This window comes from Egretta garzetta, unplaced genomic scaffold (genome assembly GCF_000687185.1).
Source record: "Egretta garzetta isolate BGI_Z169 unplaced genomic scaffold, ASM68718v1 scaffold890, whole genome shotgun sequence".
Classification (NCBI taxonomy): domain Eukaryota; kingdom Metazoa; phylum Chordata; class Aves; order Pelecaniformes; family Ardeidae; genus Egretta; species Egretta garzetta.
This window is the reverse complement of record NW_009258295.1, coordinates 63,255-82,528: the sequence shown is the minus strand read 5'-3', so window position 1 is coordinate 82,528 and position 19,274 is coordinate 63,255. Positions and strand designations below refer to the sequence as shown.

Here is a 19,274-nt window from a genome sequence, read left to right as displayed (position 1 = left end):
TTTCAGGAGCGCCAGACACGGTTAAAGGCTCTCTGCAGGCTGGACCACGCTGCGCCAGGATTGCGGCGCGAGCAGGTTTCTGGTTGCCCCAGACTGGAAGCCACTAGGGCTGAAATGCCGCTATCACCGACACCAGACTGCACAAACGGCCTCAACCTCATTTGGATCAGGAATAAAACCAGACCTGGTTGGAATAAAAGTCTCAATCAGAGTGAATTTGATACGGAGACTTTGATCAGCTCCGACCCAGAAGTCGGGTTTCAAATTTACCGCAGAGACAAGAGTTCTACCAGCCCGGGCAAAGGCCACTTGCTTAGAGCTACTCACCAGGAGAAGGGAACGGTGCTCGGTAACCTCTGGGCTCCGGCTGGAGGCGCAGCAAGCTCAGCGAGGAATGCTGTAGTTCACAGACTTTAAATGAGGCCCGAGGCTGCGTACTGGAGGGGCTTGGTGGCACAGGGGCACGCGAGAGCGCTCTGCACCCCTTTGGACATGGAAGTCAGGAGGGTGGCCATGGCAAACCCGCGCGTGGCGACACAGCGGGGGGAAGAGCTACTGCAAACCCCCCAGCGCTGCGAGGGCATCCAAAGCCAAAAAGACATTTCCTGTAGGCACTTACACATAGCCCATTCCCCCTGCAAACCCTTTGTTCATCCTTGTCCGGGGTGCACTTAGATAAAAACCGCACATAAAACCCCACCAAATACTTCCACACCATTTTTCCCAGCACTATCGACCCACGGATCTCGGTGCCCTTCAGTATCACACGTGCAAAGCGCAAGTCCCGCACCGGCAGAGCGAGGTCTCCTCCTGCTTTGGCAGATGAGCGGGAGCGAAGTTTGGGCCCGCCGAAAGCGAGTTTTGCCGTCGGCCGCGCGCGGTTCAGGTTTCGGTCGTGGCTCCCGGCCCCGGCTTCGGCGACAAACAAGCAGACATGGGAGACCGAGTACCCATTTAAAAAACCACACTCTACTCATCACTCTATTTTTATCATGAGTTAAACTGCACTAGGGAAATAGTGAGGAAAGGAACTAGGGATTAAAAATCAAGACTAATCATGAGTCTGGAGGCACTCTGAAAGCATGACATTTCAAAGGGAAAAAAATACTCAGAATGGGAAACTGCTTTCAAAATTAAACTTTGCCTAAAAAAACAGACCATGCCTAATTTAGCAGTATTTTCTACATAAAAACTGGAAGGTGAAAATTCTCCGTTTTGAATAATTGTACATACTTCATAGACACACTGCCCTAGTACCTAGGGGAGGGGGAGATGCTGCTGTTGAGCCAAGCAAGCCTCCAGATTGACTTTTAAACAAAAAGGAAAGTTAGACCTATAAAAAATGTAATTGCCTAATAAAGCACATCGTGAAATAAAGAATTCACCTGAAACAGCCATTAGAGATTATATTATGGAGAAGCACAATGCTGTTAGTACTCGTAGGCATTTCTTTGCAGAAGTTCCTCTTGTGTGCATTCAAAGAGAAGGTCTTGTACGCGAGAGTCTGTTCCCCCCTCCCACCTCAAAATCCAATTTTTCATGCATCCCCAAATCTACAGAAACCAAAGAAGAGAAGGAGCTGCAGTTTAACTCCAGATTGCTGTGGGCTCACCAGCTGCACTTGCGGGGAAGATCAGTCGTCCTGCTCCCCATAGGCTTTTCCAAACGGACACCACCTGAAGTGCTTGCAGAATATTTTATATGTTATTTGGTGAGACCTCATTCAAATCCTAGCCACAAAGGTTTCACTTGCAGAGCTTCATCATGCTTAAGGCCCTTTTTGTCAACCTCTCACGGCTTCTCCCAAGTCACGGAAAGATTTCACCCTGCCCAGCATTTCTGCGGAGGAGCCCCCCCCAGGCCAGCGCCCGCAGAGCTCTGACCGCAGGGGACAACCTTTGGGTCCCAAAAAGCAGCATTTGCTCCTGGCTGCATCCCAGAACAAGTCACTTCACAGGCTGGTCCGATAGGAAATGAGCTCTTTATTGAAAACAAGGTTTGAATCTCAACACAGGATTTATAAAGCATTGCAAGAATTAAGGGAGCAAACAATGTACTGAAGTCAATTAATAACACTTACTCTCGCTGGATTTAAAACATCAGCAGCGACTCCAGCATAGCACAGACCGAAACCGCTCCAACTACTAATGGCAAAACCACTTCCAGAAGACAAATAACATTCACCCAGAGGGAAGAAAAAAGAGTCACGATATAAAGAGGAGTTTTCTGACCACTCTTCTTCATAAAATGCTGACATTTATATTTTAATATTGAGAACTGGAATTAAATACAGGCCCAGAGAGCGAAAAAAATCTTTCGGAAAAAGTAGTTTGTACAATAGCAGCTTTTATTGGAAAGGCAGCTTTTGTTTCAAGTTTAATTAACCTGACGTGTGGCTAACTAGAAATCAGAGCATTCCTTGGGTTTTCATGAGCTCCTTCTCAGCCTCAGGTCAAGCTTCGCTGTCGCTTCACATATATACTGCGCGATTTTCAAGGAGGGAGCTGCTCAGAACAAACCCAGGTGAAGAGAAGCTGCTGCCAGAGAGGAAAAGTCAGCGAACGGTCAAGTTTAGGACGTTAACAACTCCCACGCCACAAGTAAGCTCTACCACCAACACACGGCGATAGCACAAAAGCATCAGGAATACCACTGGGCAACATGATATATACATTAAATAACCTAGCGAATAATCTGTTAAAATTCCAAATATACACAAATATATAGAAAAGTCACTTTCCGTAGGTAACCCCAAGGCAGCTCCAGAAAACACATACATTAAAAAAAAAAAACAAAAAACCACCACACAGCAAAACCCACACCCTGTTTCTCACTTTTTTTTTTCTAGTGAAAGAATACATGCAGAAAAATGAGTTGCATTCCCAAAATGCAACACAACCAAAGCGAAAGGCAGCGTGTCCGATAGCCTGCGCGCAACGGAAGCAGGGGACCGCGGTCTGTTACAGCGCACGGTCGAAAATCCTGTAACCTTGGATACAGACTGCAAGGACACTGGGCTCTGGCTGGCAGTGTAACAGCAGAGATGCTGCTGAATGCAACTGTGAGTCATGTGAATGCCTGGGATACGCGAGTGAGGTGATCCGCCTTGTGCAACGCCTTTATCGAGGGTATCTACATGCAAAACATTTGGTATATTCCCATGACGTAAAGGTGCTCGGCTCAGAAGAATGCTTTCTGCTTCCCACAAACACAGTCACGTTGCCTGCTGCTTTCCCTTCTGTAGGCAGCAAGCAAGCACTGGTGTCATACTTCAGTAAGCGCTGCTGCAATTAGAATTGTAAATGGCGATTCCTTATTTTTATGGGCCAGAAGACACGCTGGATACACCTCAGGGAGGGAACTTACTTGCTTAACAGGTACGTTAACAAGTACAAGAAAAAACACCGCTGAAAAATGCTTTCATGACAATATAGCTGGTGCTGTGTCTGAAATACTGGTTGCTTTAAGTTTCACATTGCGGCCTCTCTTATTTGTGGCGTCCTCTTTTAATCAGAAAAAAAAAGTCCTACCTAGCTAAGCGTTCAGGAACTGTGGTGGAAACCCACGCTAACAATAAACTCCCTTCTCCCAATATAGCATTTCATAAGCAACAGCCTTTGCGTCAGCCAGATACTCAAAACCACTTGAGAAGTCCCCTTGCTGGCAGCAAGACCAGGCATTTGCCTGAAGTCAGACAAGGCTTAAGTGCTGCTGTAATCCGGCCTGCAAAAGCGAGCGCTGGCTCACCGGGCTGAGCAGACCCCGAGCATCCGCGGGAACCCTGGCACCGGTGATGGGTACGGCAGCCCCTAATTGCGACGGAAAACAATGAACGTGGGCAAAAGCTATGGTGCTGACTGCTGTCGCTGTTTCACACCTAATAAATGACATAGAGAGCAAGCAATGAGCGGCTGCCCTTTTTTTTGGTAATTACTGGGCAACAGAAGGCAGGCAGTCGCTGTCACGCTATTGAAAATCGGCCACTTGATTACCTTGAGCTTGTGACTGGGGGCACAAGTTGCTTATTTTATGAACGAACTCATTTCAGGCCGTGGGAAGATTTATTTTAATTCGCGTAAATAAGGGGCCTGACACCTAGCACTCTTATTACCCAAGATTGTTTCATTTGGTGTAATTAACAGTTTAGTCTAAAAAAAAAAAAAAAGAAGGCTTAGTTAAATGCGAAGCATCATCTGTCCTCATTGTAAATTCTATTTCAGCAAATAACCACTGGTCAGTGTCAGCTACTCATAACGGAGGCAAGGTTAGCTTGGAAAAGCTGTTGGTATCTTTGGAGAGAAGGGAGATTTTCCAGAGATCTGAGAAACCTAAGTCAAAGAACCAAGCAGCAAGTCGTACGCGATGGATATGCACCCCGCTTCACTCCCTGCAGACTGAGTCAGGCTGCGTAGTGATAAGGCTCTTATAATAACGCCGTGACGCTCCCACTAGGTTTAAAATTCTGTAACGAGCACTAAAGCTGATTGCGCTGTCGTCTGGATATTGTATCTGAGGAGAGAATCAGGTACTTCAGATGTGTGGGTAACATTTTGTCCGTTGCACTAACGTCCTCCTGTCCGGGTAGGTGTAGGTACCTACCCCAAACGGAACGGCGGGTGTGCAAGAGCCTGCTTCAGTAAACAGCCTGCTTGAGAAGAGCAACTTTCCGTGAGAAATCACAGCCGCCCGTAGCAGGAGCTAAGGGCCGTCTTGTGCTGCCAGTTCTGAGTCAACGCGTTATTACAGATAGCACGAGGCTGCACAAGGTACACGCAGGCATCCCATCAAGAACAGCGTACTAACGTACAGAAAAGGTAACATACATATATACGGCAGACACGCGATATCAGCGCAGTTCCATTTCCAGCAGCGATGGAGCCACGCAACTGCCAAAGGGTCGGGTGAAAGGGAACAAATCGTACCTGTAGTTCAGGACAAGCCCAAGGAAGGAGTTTGTGTACATTTACAACAGGGTAGCAAAGGCTGCAAGTTTTAAAATCCAGCTGCCTGTACTAAAGAATCCAGATATTTTAGGGCAAATCTCAAAAATTTTTTCTAGCCCCTACCCCCCCCACCCCAGTACTAACCAGCTACGCACATGAATACAGTATCACGATACAGAACAGTGGAAGGATAAATATACACCGGTTCTCCGCAGCCTCATTCCTTCTAAGTCAATAATTCATTTTGCCTTGGAAGTTACTGTGACTCGTGCGTTGTGTGCATTGTAATATTATAGCAGCAAATATTTAAAGAAAAACATCATGGCCCATATACCAAAAACATTAAAGAAAAGATTTGTTTGCAAATAGGTACTTCAAGTACTTAAGTGGTCACTTCTATGCAAATCGGTCTAACGATTCAGTTTTTCTTGGAAGCTACTGGCCTCTCTCAGAGGTTTATGCACTTGGTTAGCAGACTGCTTTTTACAAAGACGAACCCGCTTTCATCTTGAGAAAGACTGAAATGCCGCATTTTTTTGCCACAGTACATTTTTTTCCAGTTATTTCTGAAACCCTGGCCACTTCAAGAGAAACTCCTCACGAGCAATTTGTATGTGAGAGTGGCTTTAACTCGTTACGGTAGAAAAATCAAACCGAAGCATTTTGAACGCTAAGCCCACCTCAAGCCTCCCCACTTACCCTATCACACCATTTACCCCAAGCGTTCTGCGTTATTAGACCCCATGCTCCATCTTCAGTGCAACCGTGTTCACAGCAGGTCTGGCAAAATGAGACCTGGAGGTTTTGGCTCCACACAGTTGATCCAGAAATTCGCACAGCTTGCATGGTACTGGTGCCCTCCATACGCCAGCTTGAAGTTATCTGTTTCCGAATTAAAGGCCTAAAATAACGAGAATTGAAGACAGTGTGACAGTCTCATCTAATCCAGGATCTAGAAACTGGAGTGGAAGATGGATACTGGACAGGTATCACCCCAGAATGGCACAGCATGGGAGGACCCTCTCGCTCCAAACAGACCACCCAATAAACAATATTTTATTTTAGTCTGCAAAGTGTTTGCAGGTGTTAAAAACTCCAACCATCACACCTGATGCGTACTTTGCCTGTCACAGCCTGTACGAAGGGAGCCATCTGATGAGCATGCTGCCTGACCTGACACCCGGCCACTAACTCACCTTGCTTCATGCAGCTCCTGCTTCTGCTACGCCTCCATGCAAGGTAAACGCTCGTTCTGCCAGCCAGGAGCTACCTACTGCCTTTATTTCACCAGGTCACATTCTGCTGTGATTTAGGCAGGTGCAATTCTTGATATTAGTGTTATTTCAGGTTGAATTTGATCTACATTCTTCTGTTAATTGAATCTGCTTTACAATAGGAGCTTCTGAACAGAGTGTGTGAAGCCATGAACAAGCTTAAAGCATCTCGATGTTTGTTGCTAGGAGATACTTTCCAATGCTTCACAGCTACATATTTAAAAAAAAAAAAAATATTCTAAACCTATTCCCCACACCCTGGATTTCCTGCAGAGATTTCTAAAAATGCCATTGCCTACTCTATATAGCCAAAAGTCAATAGTTGTAGCAAAAACCCCCTTACGGTTCCCCCCCGCTTCTGCAACAGACACACAGGCAGCTACAAATTCAGAAACTCGCTGCAGTGAATTTTCTACCACACAACAGAAGTAGCACAAAACCAGAAAGCTATTCACGAGATACAAGCATGCAGACAAGACAAAGGGGAGGCTCTAGAGCATGTTAGTTGATCAGATCAAGTGTTACGGTCACAAAAAATGACTAGAAGAAAAGGATTCATGATTGGTACAATTGAGAATGACAGCTGAAGGCCAGCTAGCAGTTCAGCCTTCCACACTCAACTAAGAATGATTCTATAAAGAATATGCTTTTTACAGATTCATACTTTTCTAGGAAGCTCTTCCACAGGTTTCTCTTCATTCTGAAATAACGTTGAAACCAAAAAGTCAGCAAACTGCCGATACACGTTAACTGGTTGGCATTACTCTGTACATATCCTGGGACTCCCTCCCAGCTCTGCTAATTGCAATAGTCCCCTCCTGGTGATCCTCAGAGATGCATTTCATAAAGAAAAGTCATTAAAAGACCTTTTTTTTTTTTTTTTTAAATAAATATATATACTTTTAAAGTCTTAGTATCCCAGTTGTTTCCCCATTACGACAATTTAACTCAACCCTTTACCCACAGCTGCGTCACATCCAAAGCCCAGTGAATACAGGGCATTGACTATTTGAGTCCCACCTATAGGTCAGATTTTGCCTTTGCCCCTTTGCAGTTACAAATTATAGCCATGAAATTCTTTTAAATACACCCAAGGCCTAAATGAAAGTCCAAGCCGTGAATTAAATATGAGTTTAAGAGTAGAGGCCATTATACTCACTTTACTTCTTGAATCCACATTTAGGAGGCACACTCCACAGGCAAGATCTTGGGCGTTTTTAATCCCTGGACGCAGCATACAAGAAGAGAAATCCAGTGAGTTTTCATCTGGCTAAAGAAACGAGACAATAAAATTTAGGCATTTTCAGTGACTGAAAAGGTTTCAGACCTCATGACAAAAATTATCGATCTGGTTGCTACCGAGAGCCGTGGTATCACACCAGCACCATGGCAGGGCTGGCATAGTACATTTTCTCATAAATGGACGCGTGATTTAATCAAAGCCATTAGTATGTATTTGCAATCCTGCTATGCAATCTCCATCAGCATTAATTTATAACACTCAAGCTCTTGAAAAAGGGTTAGACTACAAAGGAAAGAATTCTGAAGTTCCACGTTCCCACATCAAAAGGGGAAGAAACTTCTGAGGAAAGAGCCCAGGCGGCGGCTGCTACATTTCAACTGCAGCGTATTAAGAGCTGGACGAAGATAAACAGCGGTGTGCGACAACTATTTGTGCAGCTGCAAGGAAACGAGCCATCGGCCAGCACAGCTTTCACCAGTTTGTATTTGAAGTGGTGTCTGTATCGGTGTTTATTGTCCCGAATTCCGTATTATTGCCTGATCAAAAAGGGGCGGTTGTTATTCTTTCTGAAGGTTTTTCTGAAGCTAGAATACGGCACAGCAATACAAAACGGGCTGTTAAGGTTAACCAAACCATAGAGAATTAAAGTCACCAGCCATACACACGCTCAGGTTAAAGAGAGGCAAAGGATGGGAGGATAAGACTGCAAATAAGTAATAAATGAATACAGCCACTTTTCCGGTACGCAATCTTAGATTTCAGTCACAAGATAAATGAGAATTTAAAACTTTGCACACGGATGGTATAAAACTGTAGAGGTTTTGCTTGAAGATAGTAGCGCAGTTAAAAACAATGTCTAGAAATGCAAGAAGTTTAAAAAAATGGTGTGATTGTGGAACACGTGTACTCTTAATCCAAGCTCTAGGTATGCTGATCACGCTCCCCCGCCGAATGGCTGGAGAAGAATTGGAATCCTGAAAAAAACCCCACCCTTTAATCTTTAAGTAGATCAATCAAATTAATAAAGGCACTCTAATGTTTGTTTACCAAATGCATGAGTGAAGCAAATGAGAAGGTCATCCTGTAATTTGCAGTGAAAAACCACAAGGCTGTGCATAAAATTACCTTGTAACAAAACCCTTTAAAAGATAAAATTAACCTTTCCAAGCACATGCCTCTGAGCTACAATATTTCTCTCGACTTAATTGGCTCTTCTGCATCATTTGGGATCCGTGACTGCAACACCAGGGGAAGAAGGTGCAGTTCCACACCTTCCAGTGACCCAGGTGGAGAAGAGAAACAGAAAAGGGATGATTCTGAGAGCTACACGAGTCAGGAGTCTGCCCCTGAGGTAGCTTCAGAGGTACCATGTGTCTATGAGAAGCCATTATTTGCACTCCTACCAGGCTTAAAATTTAGCTGGACTGTTACCAGCCAGCAGCTGCTGCAGCTCGGAGAACACGTGGCCAAGCTTTGGACTTCAAGGTAATCCCTGTAATCTTCCAAGGAAAAGCACTTTAAGAAGCAAATTTTAATCCACTTGCTTAAATCAGGAGAGGATCCTGATAGCTTTTTAGATTGTTACTATCAACAATGTCGGAGTTCAAGGAGATGAATCCCAGGCTATCAACTTCATCAGCCAAGCAGTAAAATACTGAAAGTATAAATTTCATGATATGACAGGCTTTGTGCAGCATAGGACATCACCAAAAATACCTGCTTGCCATGCTGTTTGTACTGGAGAGGTTTAAAAATGTGTAAAAGGTGTGTAAAAAGGGACTGATGATTTATAATACCCGTTTTGCAGGGAATGACAGTGAGCGGAAGATGGCTGTTTCAAGCAGAAACCAAGTACTCCGGGCCTTACTTATATACTGGGAAGCAAGAATCTTCGGTGACCATAGTCACATTGCAAGAAGGAAGCCACAAACTAAGATGTTCAGTGAAAACATAACCACAGTACTGATCTGCTTATTGATGCTCGATACGATGTACTAAGAGTTAAAGACTCCTTGGGTGCATACTGAATCAAAGTGATCCATTATGAAAGACGATATCAGGCACCTACAGCCAGATGATTCCCTACAAGTATGAGTTTTACCGTGGTTAAAGAAAGTAATTTTGCACGTTGCTTCTCCTGCAACACAGGTACACAAAAAAGTGCAAGGTATTTAATGGCAAGGTGATTTTCTTGCCTCCTAATTGTGTGTGTCCTGTACCTGGCCCTTGCGTGCCCCTATTTTTCCCAGTTCCTTCGCTGACCCTGCCCATGGGGCGCTCCTCTTAAAAGCCACCCCTTACCACCTCTCCTCGTAACACTCGCCCAGGTACCTAGAAATCTCTCAAGCTCCTTGCAGGCTGTCTCAGAGCAACTGAGCATTTTCTGGCAGTTCTATTCAGAGGAGGAAAAGCTATGAAGTCTGTAGCAGGAACCAAAACAAACGTAGGCATTTCCAAATGCAGAAAGAAAAACAGCTCAGTTATTCCTGTGTCACTACATCGTGTGCTCCTGTATTGTGAGCACTTAAGCTAATTGCAGGGATATTTCAAAGACATGTCCACACTGCTCTGGCTTCCTAAAATGGCTTATTTCAATTTTACTACATTTCCCTTATTGGAGAGGTCCACAGACACACAGGGTATCATCTAAATCACTAAGACACGGAGTAAGATAACATCACGTTTGTACATAAATAACAGTTTTCTTACAGAGAGCTTTAAAATGCATTTCACAAATAAGCACATTTCCATTTTGCAAAAGAAAAATACAAACTGTACAGATAGGGCACCCTGTGAAGTCACTTTACATAGAATTATGACATTTCTTTTAGTAAAGACATAGCTTATTTTTGGTCTTACCGTTAAAGCAGCAAGTGACATGAAGCTTATTAGGTTGTTCCACACTTTATCAATATCCTTCAGCAGCTGCTGGAGCTTCTCACTACAAACAGCAGTCGCTTTGATACCCAGTTCAACTCTCTTCGTTACTCTGTAGACTTCAACAACCCCTGTCGATAGAAAACACAGTGGAGGATTGCAGAGAACTCACTGCAAGCACAGGTTCCTGAAACTTTAACTCAGAAATAGCACAAAATAGGCGCGGCACACAAAAGGTGGTCAAGGACGGTTCTTTCGACATAGTAGTTACATTTATTTAGCAGAAGAGTTGTTCATTATTTAGGTGCAGGCAAAGATTAAGCTAAAAAATAATACCATTTTGGAAGGAGTGACTGTGTATTACTGTTCTTCAGAGGAGAACTTTAAATGTAAGAGACAGGGTAAATTAAAACATACCCAGTAAATATTCCATGCCTTGAGCAGACTGGATAACTTCAGTGCAAACAGATGAACTACTTATTCCATTTAAGGTATCATTTGCTTTCTTTATGACCTGGTGGAAATGAATTTCATAAAATGATGGCATTATCTACCTTAAAATAATTATTACGAACAAGATTGTCCCCAGCAGAAACTGTTACGCAAAAAAGGAGGCAAATTAAATAAGAAATAATTGCCATACTCCATCACATGTTTTTATATATTCGTGCTGTAACTATAAAGTAGATCGGGGAAAAAGCATAAACATTTAAAACCTCAACATATTCCCCCAAATATTTTCATTACCAAAATAATAGCTTTAGGAGTATGCATGCATTGCTATATAGTTTAATAATAGCATTCACAGTTTTAGCTGTCTAATACGCAAATGCAAAAAAGAGATTTTAAGGAAAACTAATCTGGCTGTGAAAAACCTGACACCCATTACCAGAAAATTAATGGCCCCTCCACACAGCACATAAGCCAAGCCCGCTTCTCAAGAAGCGCTGCAGAGCCAGATGCTGGTATCCATGCGCCGAACAATATCCCTTACTGGGCACCCAAACCTCAGGAACACCAAATTAACGTGTTAACTTGAAAATTTAGGCAAAAGTCAGACTAACCACAAAGGACAGGGAGATTTGTATAGGATCTTTTACTGAGGAGGTAACACTTGTGCTGTGTGACAGCTTTCAGTTTAAAAACTGTCATCCACTTGGGCGGATTCACACCCTTTCTATGCCTACATGGTGTTAAACGCTGACTAGGAGGTACCTCCAGGAAGGAGGAAAAGGGTTTGGGGGAGACTATACACTTACTTGCAGGGCACTCTCCAAGCATCTTTGCCATTCATACGCATACCTCTCACTTTCCTGTTTGAAAGAAAAGGACAGTCTGAGTCTTGTCCCTACCCACGTTTCCCTTGCTATCACAACAGGCAAGTCCTTTAAGAGAGTATTTGCAGATTAGCTATGTAAATCTTTAACATACCTATACCTCACTTCCCCCCCTCCATTCTTTAAATATTCTCTTTGCACCTGAACTCTAAAATTTGATTTCTGGGAGTTAGAACTAGTTTCAAAAGGAAGAACATATATGCCTGCACACACCTACTCCGGACACATTTGTTCCAGGTCTGCTGTTCTAGAAATGGGGATTAGCTGAGTTTAATCGGAGTCCTTTTACCATCTATTCTCAAGGTGAGCAAGAGAAAGAACTACCACACAGCCAGAAAGGTTGAGCCATTTCCCAAAGCCAAGGGTCTCAGTGCCAAAGCTGGGATTAGATATAAATTGTAACTAATTTCCAGTTACAAGCTTAGAGTGCAAGGTCAAGTGATTCTGACTGCCTTTCAGACAACAGCGTTTTTTCCCACTTCACAAGACTTTAAAGACAAGGAGAGATGAAACTTCCTTTATGAGCAGTTTCCAGTCAAAACATCTAACTTTACCCAGATGCCATCTTAGAGTCATACCCTAAATTCAAATAGCTAAAGTCCCAAAGAGCTGGGATACAGAACACCCTTGATATCACACTGATGAAAGCCACTGTCAATTTACTCATCTTGCAGATAATTACCTCAACTTCCCCAGTCAAGTCTTTGTATTTGTCTCTGATGACAGGCAAAGCAGGCTTCTCACTTAGAGTATTTGAACGATCTCTAAATGGCTGTTCCAAAACTGGTAAAGGCGAAGAGCGGCTTATTTCTCGGTCACCTAGGCTTAAGCTCCTTTTATGAGACCCTAGAAAGTCAGGATATAAACAAATTAGTCTTTTACTCACAAAGGCATGGGCTATTTAAAATGAATAAAGTACTAGCAAGGGATGCACTACTACTCCAGAAGAACAAAGCCTCCTATTTACTCAGTGACCGGTGCAAATTTCCCCAGTTCCTCAACTCTTACCATTTTTTGGCACAAAATTTTTTTTTCTTCTAGAATGAGACCTGCTCCAAACGCAACAGAAATCAGTGAGGAGGTTCAGCTTGTTTCCAGCAGCCTTTGGAACAACCCCCATTGGCTAATTTATGATTTGATTAGAAAAATCAGCCTCTGACCAGACCCGCAGGGTCCTGCACCCTGAGCAGGCTTACCTTGAACAGACAGGTCAAAGGTAGCCAGTTCACTCTTGATCATTTCTTCGCTAGATTTCACCTTGCCTTGGGAAGTTGCCACCAAGAAGTCAAACTTGCTGATTTTTGGCTTTTCACTCTGGAATTCTCCAAAGTCATCTGTAGATTCTCTTCGCAGTTCAGAAGAGATACCACTAGCAAGGAAGTCTGCCTCTTGATTTGTGTCGGCGGCTGCTGCTGCATCCTGTGCTTCTGATGAAGGTCTTGCAAAATCACCAAAGTCTCCGATGTCGTCGTCACTTGGACCGCTGGATATCGGTCCAGAGTCTTTAAAGTTTGCAAAGGCTGCAAAGGAAACATCCTGTAAAGCATCCTCGCTAGAAAAGGTTGTCACTTTGGAAACTGTTGTCATGGTAATGTTTTCTGAACTGCCAAACAAGGTCTCCTTCTTCTGAAGAACAGAAGTAGCCGCAGAGGATCCACTTCCTGAAGACTGGACAAAGGAGGAGAGCTTCTTGCCCTGATGAATGTCTTCTTTGTCGGACCAGTCATAGCTTGCCAGGCTGCTCACTGCAGACCCACTGTTATAGCTTCCAAATGGGGCACATTTTAAGTCATCTATATCTGAGAAAAACAAACCCCTACAATTAGAAGCTGAAGTTCAAACGTTAATCTCTCTATGCTGTACAAAAACAACAGCAACTTGCGAAGAGCCTTAAAGAACGGCAAGAACACAGAGAACTGTTGTTTCAATGAAGCTTAAGCCAGAGTTTGCACAAAAATAACCTGAAAAATACCTAAGCATTTCACACACATAAAAAATTCCATTTAATAAATGTAAGCCTTGACCTTTGAATATTGCCTTATATGTCAAGCTGAAAGTCACCATCCCGCTACGGGTTGTGAGGAAACACTAAAAAAATAAATGTTTCTAGACAGTACAGACTGCACAGATCACCGGTTCGGTTTTCTGATGCTGGCCGCAGAATCTACAATTAAAATGTAAACATTAGCAACTCGAACATCGCATAATTTCATCTTATCAAAACCAACCACACAGAAAACTGGGCTAACTTTCCCATTCCCTCCAAAGAAGTATTAATACACTTTAATTTTTTATTCATGCTTTAATACAAATAATTTTTTTAAATTAGAAATCCTGTTTAAGCTTATCATAGCTACTGCAGTGCCGCATGGCCGACTCTTCAAACTTACGGGGTTCCAGGAATGACCTGAATATCGTGAAGACTGTGCTTTAGCTTTTACAAACTACTTATTCAGTTAAGTACAGAGAAAAATCCAATTATTTTGCAGAAAGCTCCGAACATTTATACTCACCCAGCAATTATATGGGCCAATAGGTTCTTCTCATTGCCATGAGCAGGTGTAAGATCTAGCCTGGTTGCTTACATTAGAGCCAGCAAAGGAGCCTACACAGAGACCAGGGTCTGCTGGGCTTTGTCCGCTACTCATTCAACTGATCTTTCACGTTTAGACTGAGATTGATCCATAGCGAAGGCACAGAGAGCCAGGGGCTGGGTAGTTTTCATTAAAGCATTAAAAAAAAAAAAAAAACCAAACCAACAAACCAAGCCCTACTTTACCACATTTGGCATTTGTTTTCCAGCATTAACAACTGTCAGTTTGGATTAGACATTCAGCCGCTGCTCAGTGCCTAGGGTCAAAGAGGCTCAAGGTAAAGCAAACCCAAACCAGAAAATATATTCTCTTAGCGTCGTTTTAGCTGAGACTCTTCTGATAAACATCATGGTCTTAACTGGCTGGCACGCAGTGACAGCAACTTGGTTTCACGCAGCCAAGGGGGGAGCAAGCTGACTTTCCAGCCACCCTCTTTATTCAGTCTGGCCACACCAGCCTGAGGATTAAGCCAGTTTAACAAAACATTTCTGCCTTCATTTATTCATTTTACTGGAAGGGCAGAGCTCGCGACGCTTTAGGCTGCTTTCCAGCCATGACCCACGTACATAGCTAATTAAAAAGTCCAACAAATACACAATTTGATGATAAGAGTTTAGTGGCTACTACCCTAAAGCGAAAAGGCAAGGGGGCGGCGAGGCATGGCGTGTCCCCCACCCGACTCTCCTAAGGGACAGCCTTCCCTCAGCTGCCGCATTCGCACATGACGGCATCTCAATAACGAACATTAGCACCTTGCATGTATACAGCGAGGTTTCAAAGAGCCATTCGAATGTTAAATTTGTAGAGCAAGCAGTTTACAGAAGGGTAAACAGACGGGAGATGAAATCACCTGCTTATGGCAAAACTGAATAGAAAGAAGGCTCCGAGGTGAAAAGGAGCTGACTTGCAAGGGATCAGTAATTTATCACAAGAAACCACACCTTGTGCTCTCAAATACACAGGTTTGTTTAAAGAAGTTAAATGAAAGCTTCGCTAGCATTAAAGCGAGTGCCAGAATAACCTCCAAAATGTTAGCCAACTGTAATTAATCCTGGGATCTTGAAAATACCACCGTGTACTAGGCAACCTCTTTTTTTTTTTTTTTTTTTTTTTTTCCCAATTCAAGCTGACTCCAAAACCCAGGCAAGATTTAAGCATCGCTATTGTTTCGGTGTTCTCCAGGAAATGAAAAGAAAGAGCGATGATCCTGCTGTGAAGATCTGCACAACCTATTGTGAACGATTTCTTTGATAACTGGTAAGAGTTTGAGCTGAAAACACATCCTAAAGGACCAGGCCAGCACCCTCCTCCTGATCTGATCCCGGCTCCGGGGCAGGCGGAGCGAGGAGCAGGCTGCAGTAGCAATCCCGAGCTCCCCGTGCTTCGCCTGCAATCAATAGGTCACAGCAGGGAAGGCAGAACAATATTTTAATTATTCACAAACTAAGATTCAAGATTCTCGGCGTGAATTCATGCGGACATGAAACCCACGGGTATAGGTGTAAGAGCCGAGATGAAATGTAACAGTTCAATTCTATACATTTTATTTATCTGGATCGTTATGAAAGGATTACTCTGGGGAATAAGCTTTCCTAAGAGTATTATATTACAGAAAAATCCTCTATTCAGAGACAAAGTGTTTACAGTTAAAGCAATCCTAAAACAACTTATTGAAAAGTATGAAAAATAAGAATGTTTAACTGCCCGTGCCCCAAGGTGAACTAGCTTTTATAAGAATTTTCATTCTATTGCAAAAAAAAAACCCCAACCTATTGCTGTGCCACGCACTGCATTTCACAGAATCATTTGCCACAGGTTAGATGTTTTTGAATAGAGGAAGTAAAATCGTAACTTTTGTCATAGCTAGGGCAAAACTAAAGCCTTCTCCGAGCTCCTCGCACGTTTGCTGTGTCATGAAGAGGAGCATTTCCCCCCCGACGGGTAGCAGAGCAACTTGCCACCAGCCTAATAATCGAAGCAGGAATTTACAGGGGAAAAGCATTTCTTGGTTGACCCTAGAGAACTCTTCATGATGTGGGTATCTTTGTTATTGGCAAACAGACTGTTTGATTAAGCAGCATTAAGAACTGCTCCTCTAAGAGCCTAAAAAGAGCCTTAAAGACCATCGATATGTTTAATGACTAAAAAAGCTGAAGTTAAAATGCTGCAATGATTGCCTCTGATGTCATACATCTTGCTGGCACAGCAATTCGAATTTTAAAAAGATGCATGTGTATCAGTAACATTTTTCCCAAAGCAAGAGATGATTAAGTGGAAAAAAAAATTAATTACTTCTAACTAAGCATCAGGCTTAGCGAAGACAGATGCTACGGAGCTGTCGCCAGTTCCTCCTGCAGGACACTTTTAGTAAGAACAGAACCTGAACTGATGAGAAGCATCAAATTTTATGCAAAAAAATGAGCAAAGACTAAATCCATTCAAAATTCTGTGAAAATGCTTTGTTGGGGGGATAGGCAATCTTTTTTTGTAAGGTTAAAAGTGATTTCTTAGCATTTTTTGGAGAGCATACAGCCAATTCCCTCTCAAAGCAGGGAGAATCTTAAACTGATCACGCGTTAGGAATCCTATAGTCCTACTACAAAAGATGTATCAATACATTTCAGTGAGATATATCGTCCCAAAACAGTGTTCCTTAGTAACCTCAGCAGCAATTCTGTGGTGCCTTCCAGAAACGACACGGCAGATTTGAGTTTTGTTCTAAAAATCCAGAAGCTCTTATGCCCAGCGTAGCTGGAGCCACGTGTCATTGGCCCTGGCAGCTTTGCGCTGGTGAGACCACCAAACACACCCCAGATTAAATACACTGGAGAGAAATTCTCAAATCATTTAAAGATGGGCGCAGGGTGGGGAGGGTGCGCGTCTGTAAAAATAAAAGTCAGATCCATTCAAATATCACGTAACCACTTTTTTTTCCCCCCCATAAAAATATTCTCTATTGAGCCAAGAATGGAAAAAGTGATCTTCACAGTGTCGTGCTGGAGTGCAATTAAGTTTCCGAAAGCAAACCCAATTTGTCTCTCTTCCAAAGCAAAAGGTTTGAGATATTTACCATTTACTTCCCATTTTGAACTATCACAACCATAGTCCAACCTGCCTGATCATCACCTGGGGACTGCTACAGCTATACGAGCCAGCCACGCAGCTGCTGGGGAGAGGCAGAGCTGCCAAGGAATCTATAGGAGAATACTGACAGAGGATGAAATATAGTTAAAACACTGTTTCCCAGTGTTATCTCATCTACAAAAAAAACCTGACATCCTTCAGTTGAGCCAACTATAACAATTTATTTCAACTACCAAGGATTAAGTTATGGCTGGAGGCAATTTACAAGCTGGAGCCTTCAATGTCAACAGTTTAATCATTTAAGGAAAACCCTTGACAGCGTTAGTGATATTCTAAAGGCAAGCGAACAAGACAATTCAGAAGAGGGTAACGTATTTAGTGACTTTAACCAACATCGGAGACTTTCAAGGTTTTATATTTCAGTTTATAGTAAATTCTGATGAATAAATGTAACTTTTGTGTCATTTTTTAGTTGTTAGGGTGATGCAGGTGGTAGCTAGTTCTGCTCCCAGTGGAAAAGCATCAACGCACCACAACCAGAGCTCTTACACTGGGAACATCACCCGCAGCGTGAGCAAGGAGTCCAGAGACTGAACGGGGACGGGCACCACTTCCTTACGGCTTCCAGGGGGGCTTCGCTGATAAAGGCGGAGGGAAACTGGAGGAATACAGAGGCTTGTGTGTACCACTGCCATCTGTATGGCATCTATCAGCAACCAGGAAAATTCAAAGCCCGTTTCTCAGCCGGTGGAGTCTGGAACAGCATTAATGATAAGGGAGTTACTCCAATTTACTTGCATTGAAGATGGCAGTACCTAGCACTGCTAAGGTGGAAACCGTCAAGAATGCTGACTGCAAGATAAATTATAATGAAGGAGAAAGGAGAGAAAAGCCTTCAAACCTTGCGGAATCAAAGAATTTGCTAATTATTTTTGAGTTACCATGATAAACAACATTTCACAGCAAAATAAAGGCCCCCTGAGCTTGCACTGGAAGCGGCGAGCCGGCTCAGCTCCGTCCTGCAGAAGCCCAGGGCAGCTGCTGCGTCTCTGCGCCCTTTGGCTCAGCTTGGAAGGCGTTCAGAAAACACGTACGCACCCTCCGCTGGTAGAGGCCTCCGCAGGATAAATAAGTGTTGTAAGCTCTTCTGTTTGCAGAATCATACTAAATGAGAGCAAGTGAGTGAATTTGACTGTCAAGTCTGGACAAAAATGTAATAAAGTAGAGAGTCATGAACATTACTCTCCCTCCTCCAGGTGTGATTAACTGAACAAATACTAATAGCACAAGCCCTGCAGAATTAAATCTCTCAGGTTTATGTTCAAGCCTTCAGTTTAAAAAGCTTTAGGGCTAGGCATGACCTACTGGTTATCCAGAATGAGAGAGAGAGGGGGGTTGTTTGGGGTTTTTTCTTTTTTCTTTTTTTTTTTTTTGTCCCTCCTTTAAAGTCTCTCAAGATTTGTGTAAAGAAGAAAAAAAAAAAACAACTTATTTTGGTTTCTCATCTGGTTTTTGCTCTCGTGGCAAGGAGCTACAAAACCCCAGTTTTTGCTGGTGTAACACTTTCATACATTCCACATCTCAATTATTTTTAGCTTTTCACCTTGTCTGCTAATTTGACGTTTATCCCAACCTGTTAGTGGCCCAGGATTTAGAGGAATTCAAAGTGACGTAATGACGTGACACAAATTTGCAGCTGTCACTCACGTTTGAAAGCTTGGATATTTAGTAAGCCAGGAGTTCCCAAACAGAAAAAGGAATCATAGAATCACAGAATGTTTTGGGTGGGAAGGGACCCCCAGAGGTCACCCAGCCCAACCCCCCTGCAGGAGCAGGGACACCTTGAACCACATCAGGTTGCTCACAGCCCCATCCAACCTGGCCTTGAATGCTTCCAGGGATGGGGCCTCCACCCCCTCTCT

General features: G+C 43.2%; 1 protein-coding gene across 1 annotated transcript in view; it reads right to left on the bottom strand.

Moving 5' to 3' along the window:
• Positions 1–4,175: 4,175 nt before the first annotated feature.
• Positions 4,176–19,274, bottom strand: part of SYNRG (synergin gamma) — a 37,367-nt gene continuing 22,268 nt past the window's right edge. The window contains exons 16-23 of the mRNA XM_035893729.1: positions 12,871–13,473; positions 12,357–12,520; positions 11,597–11,650; positions 10,755–10,851; positions 10,320–10,468; positions 7,377–7,487; positions 6,882–6,917; positions 4,176–5,844 (exon numbers count right to left, since the gene is read on the bottom strand). Coding sequence (XP_035749622.1) covers positions 5,713–5,844; positions 6,882–6,917; positions 7,377–7,487; positions 10,320–10,468; positions 10,755–10,851; positions 11,597–11,650; positions 12,357–12,520; positions 12,871–13,473 — 1,346 coding nt within the window. The 3' untranslated portion in view covers positions 4,176–5,712. The remainder of the gene's footprint in view (positions 5,845–6,881; positions 6,918–7,376; positions 7,488–10,319; positions 10,469–10,754; positions 10,852–11,596; positions 11,651–12,356; positions 12,521–12,870; positions 13,474–19,274) is intronic.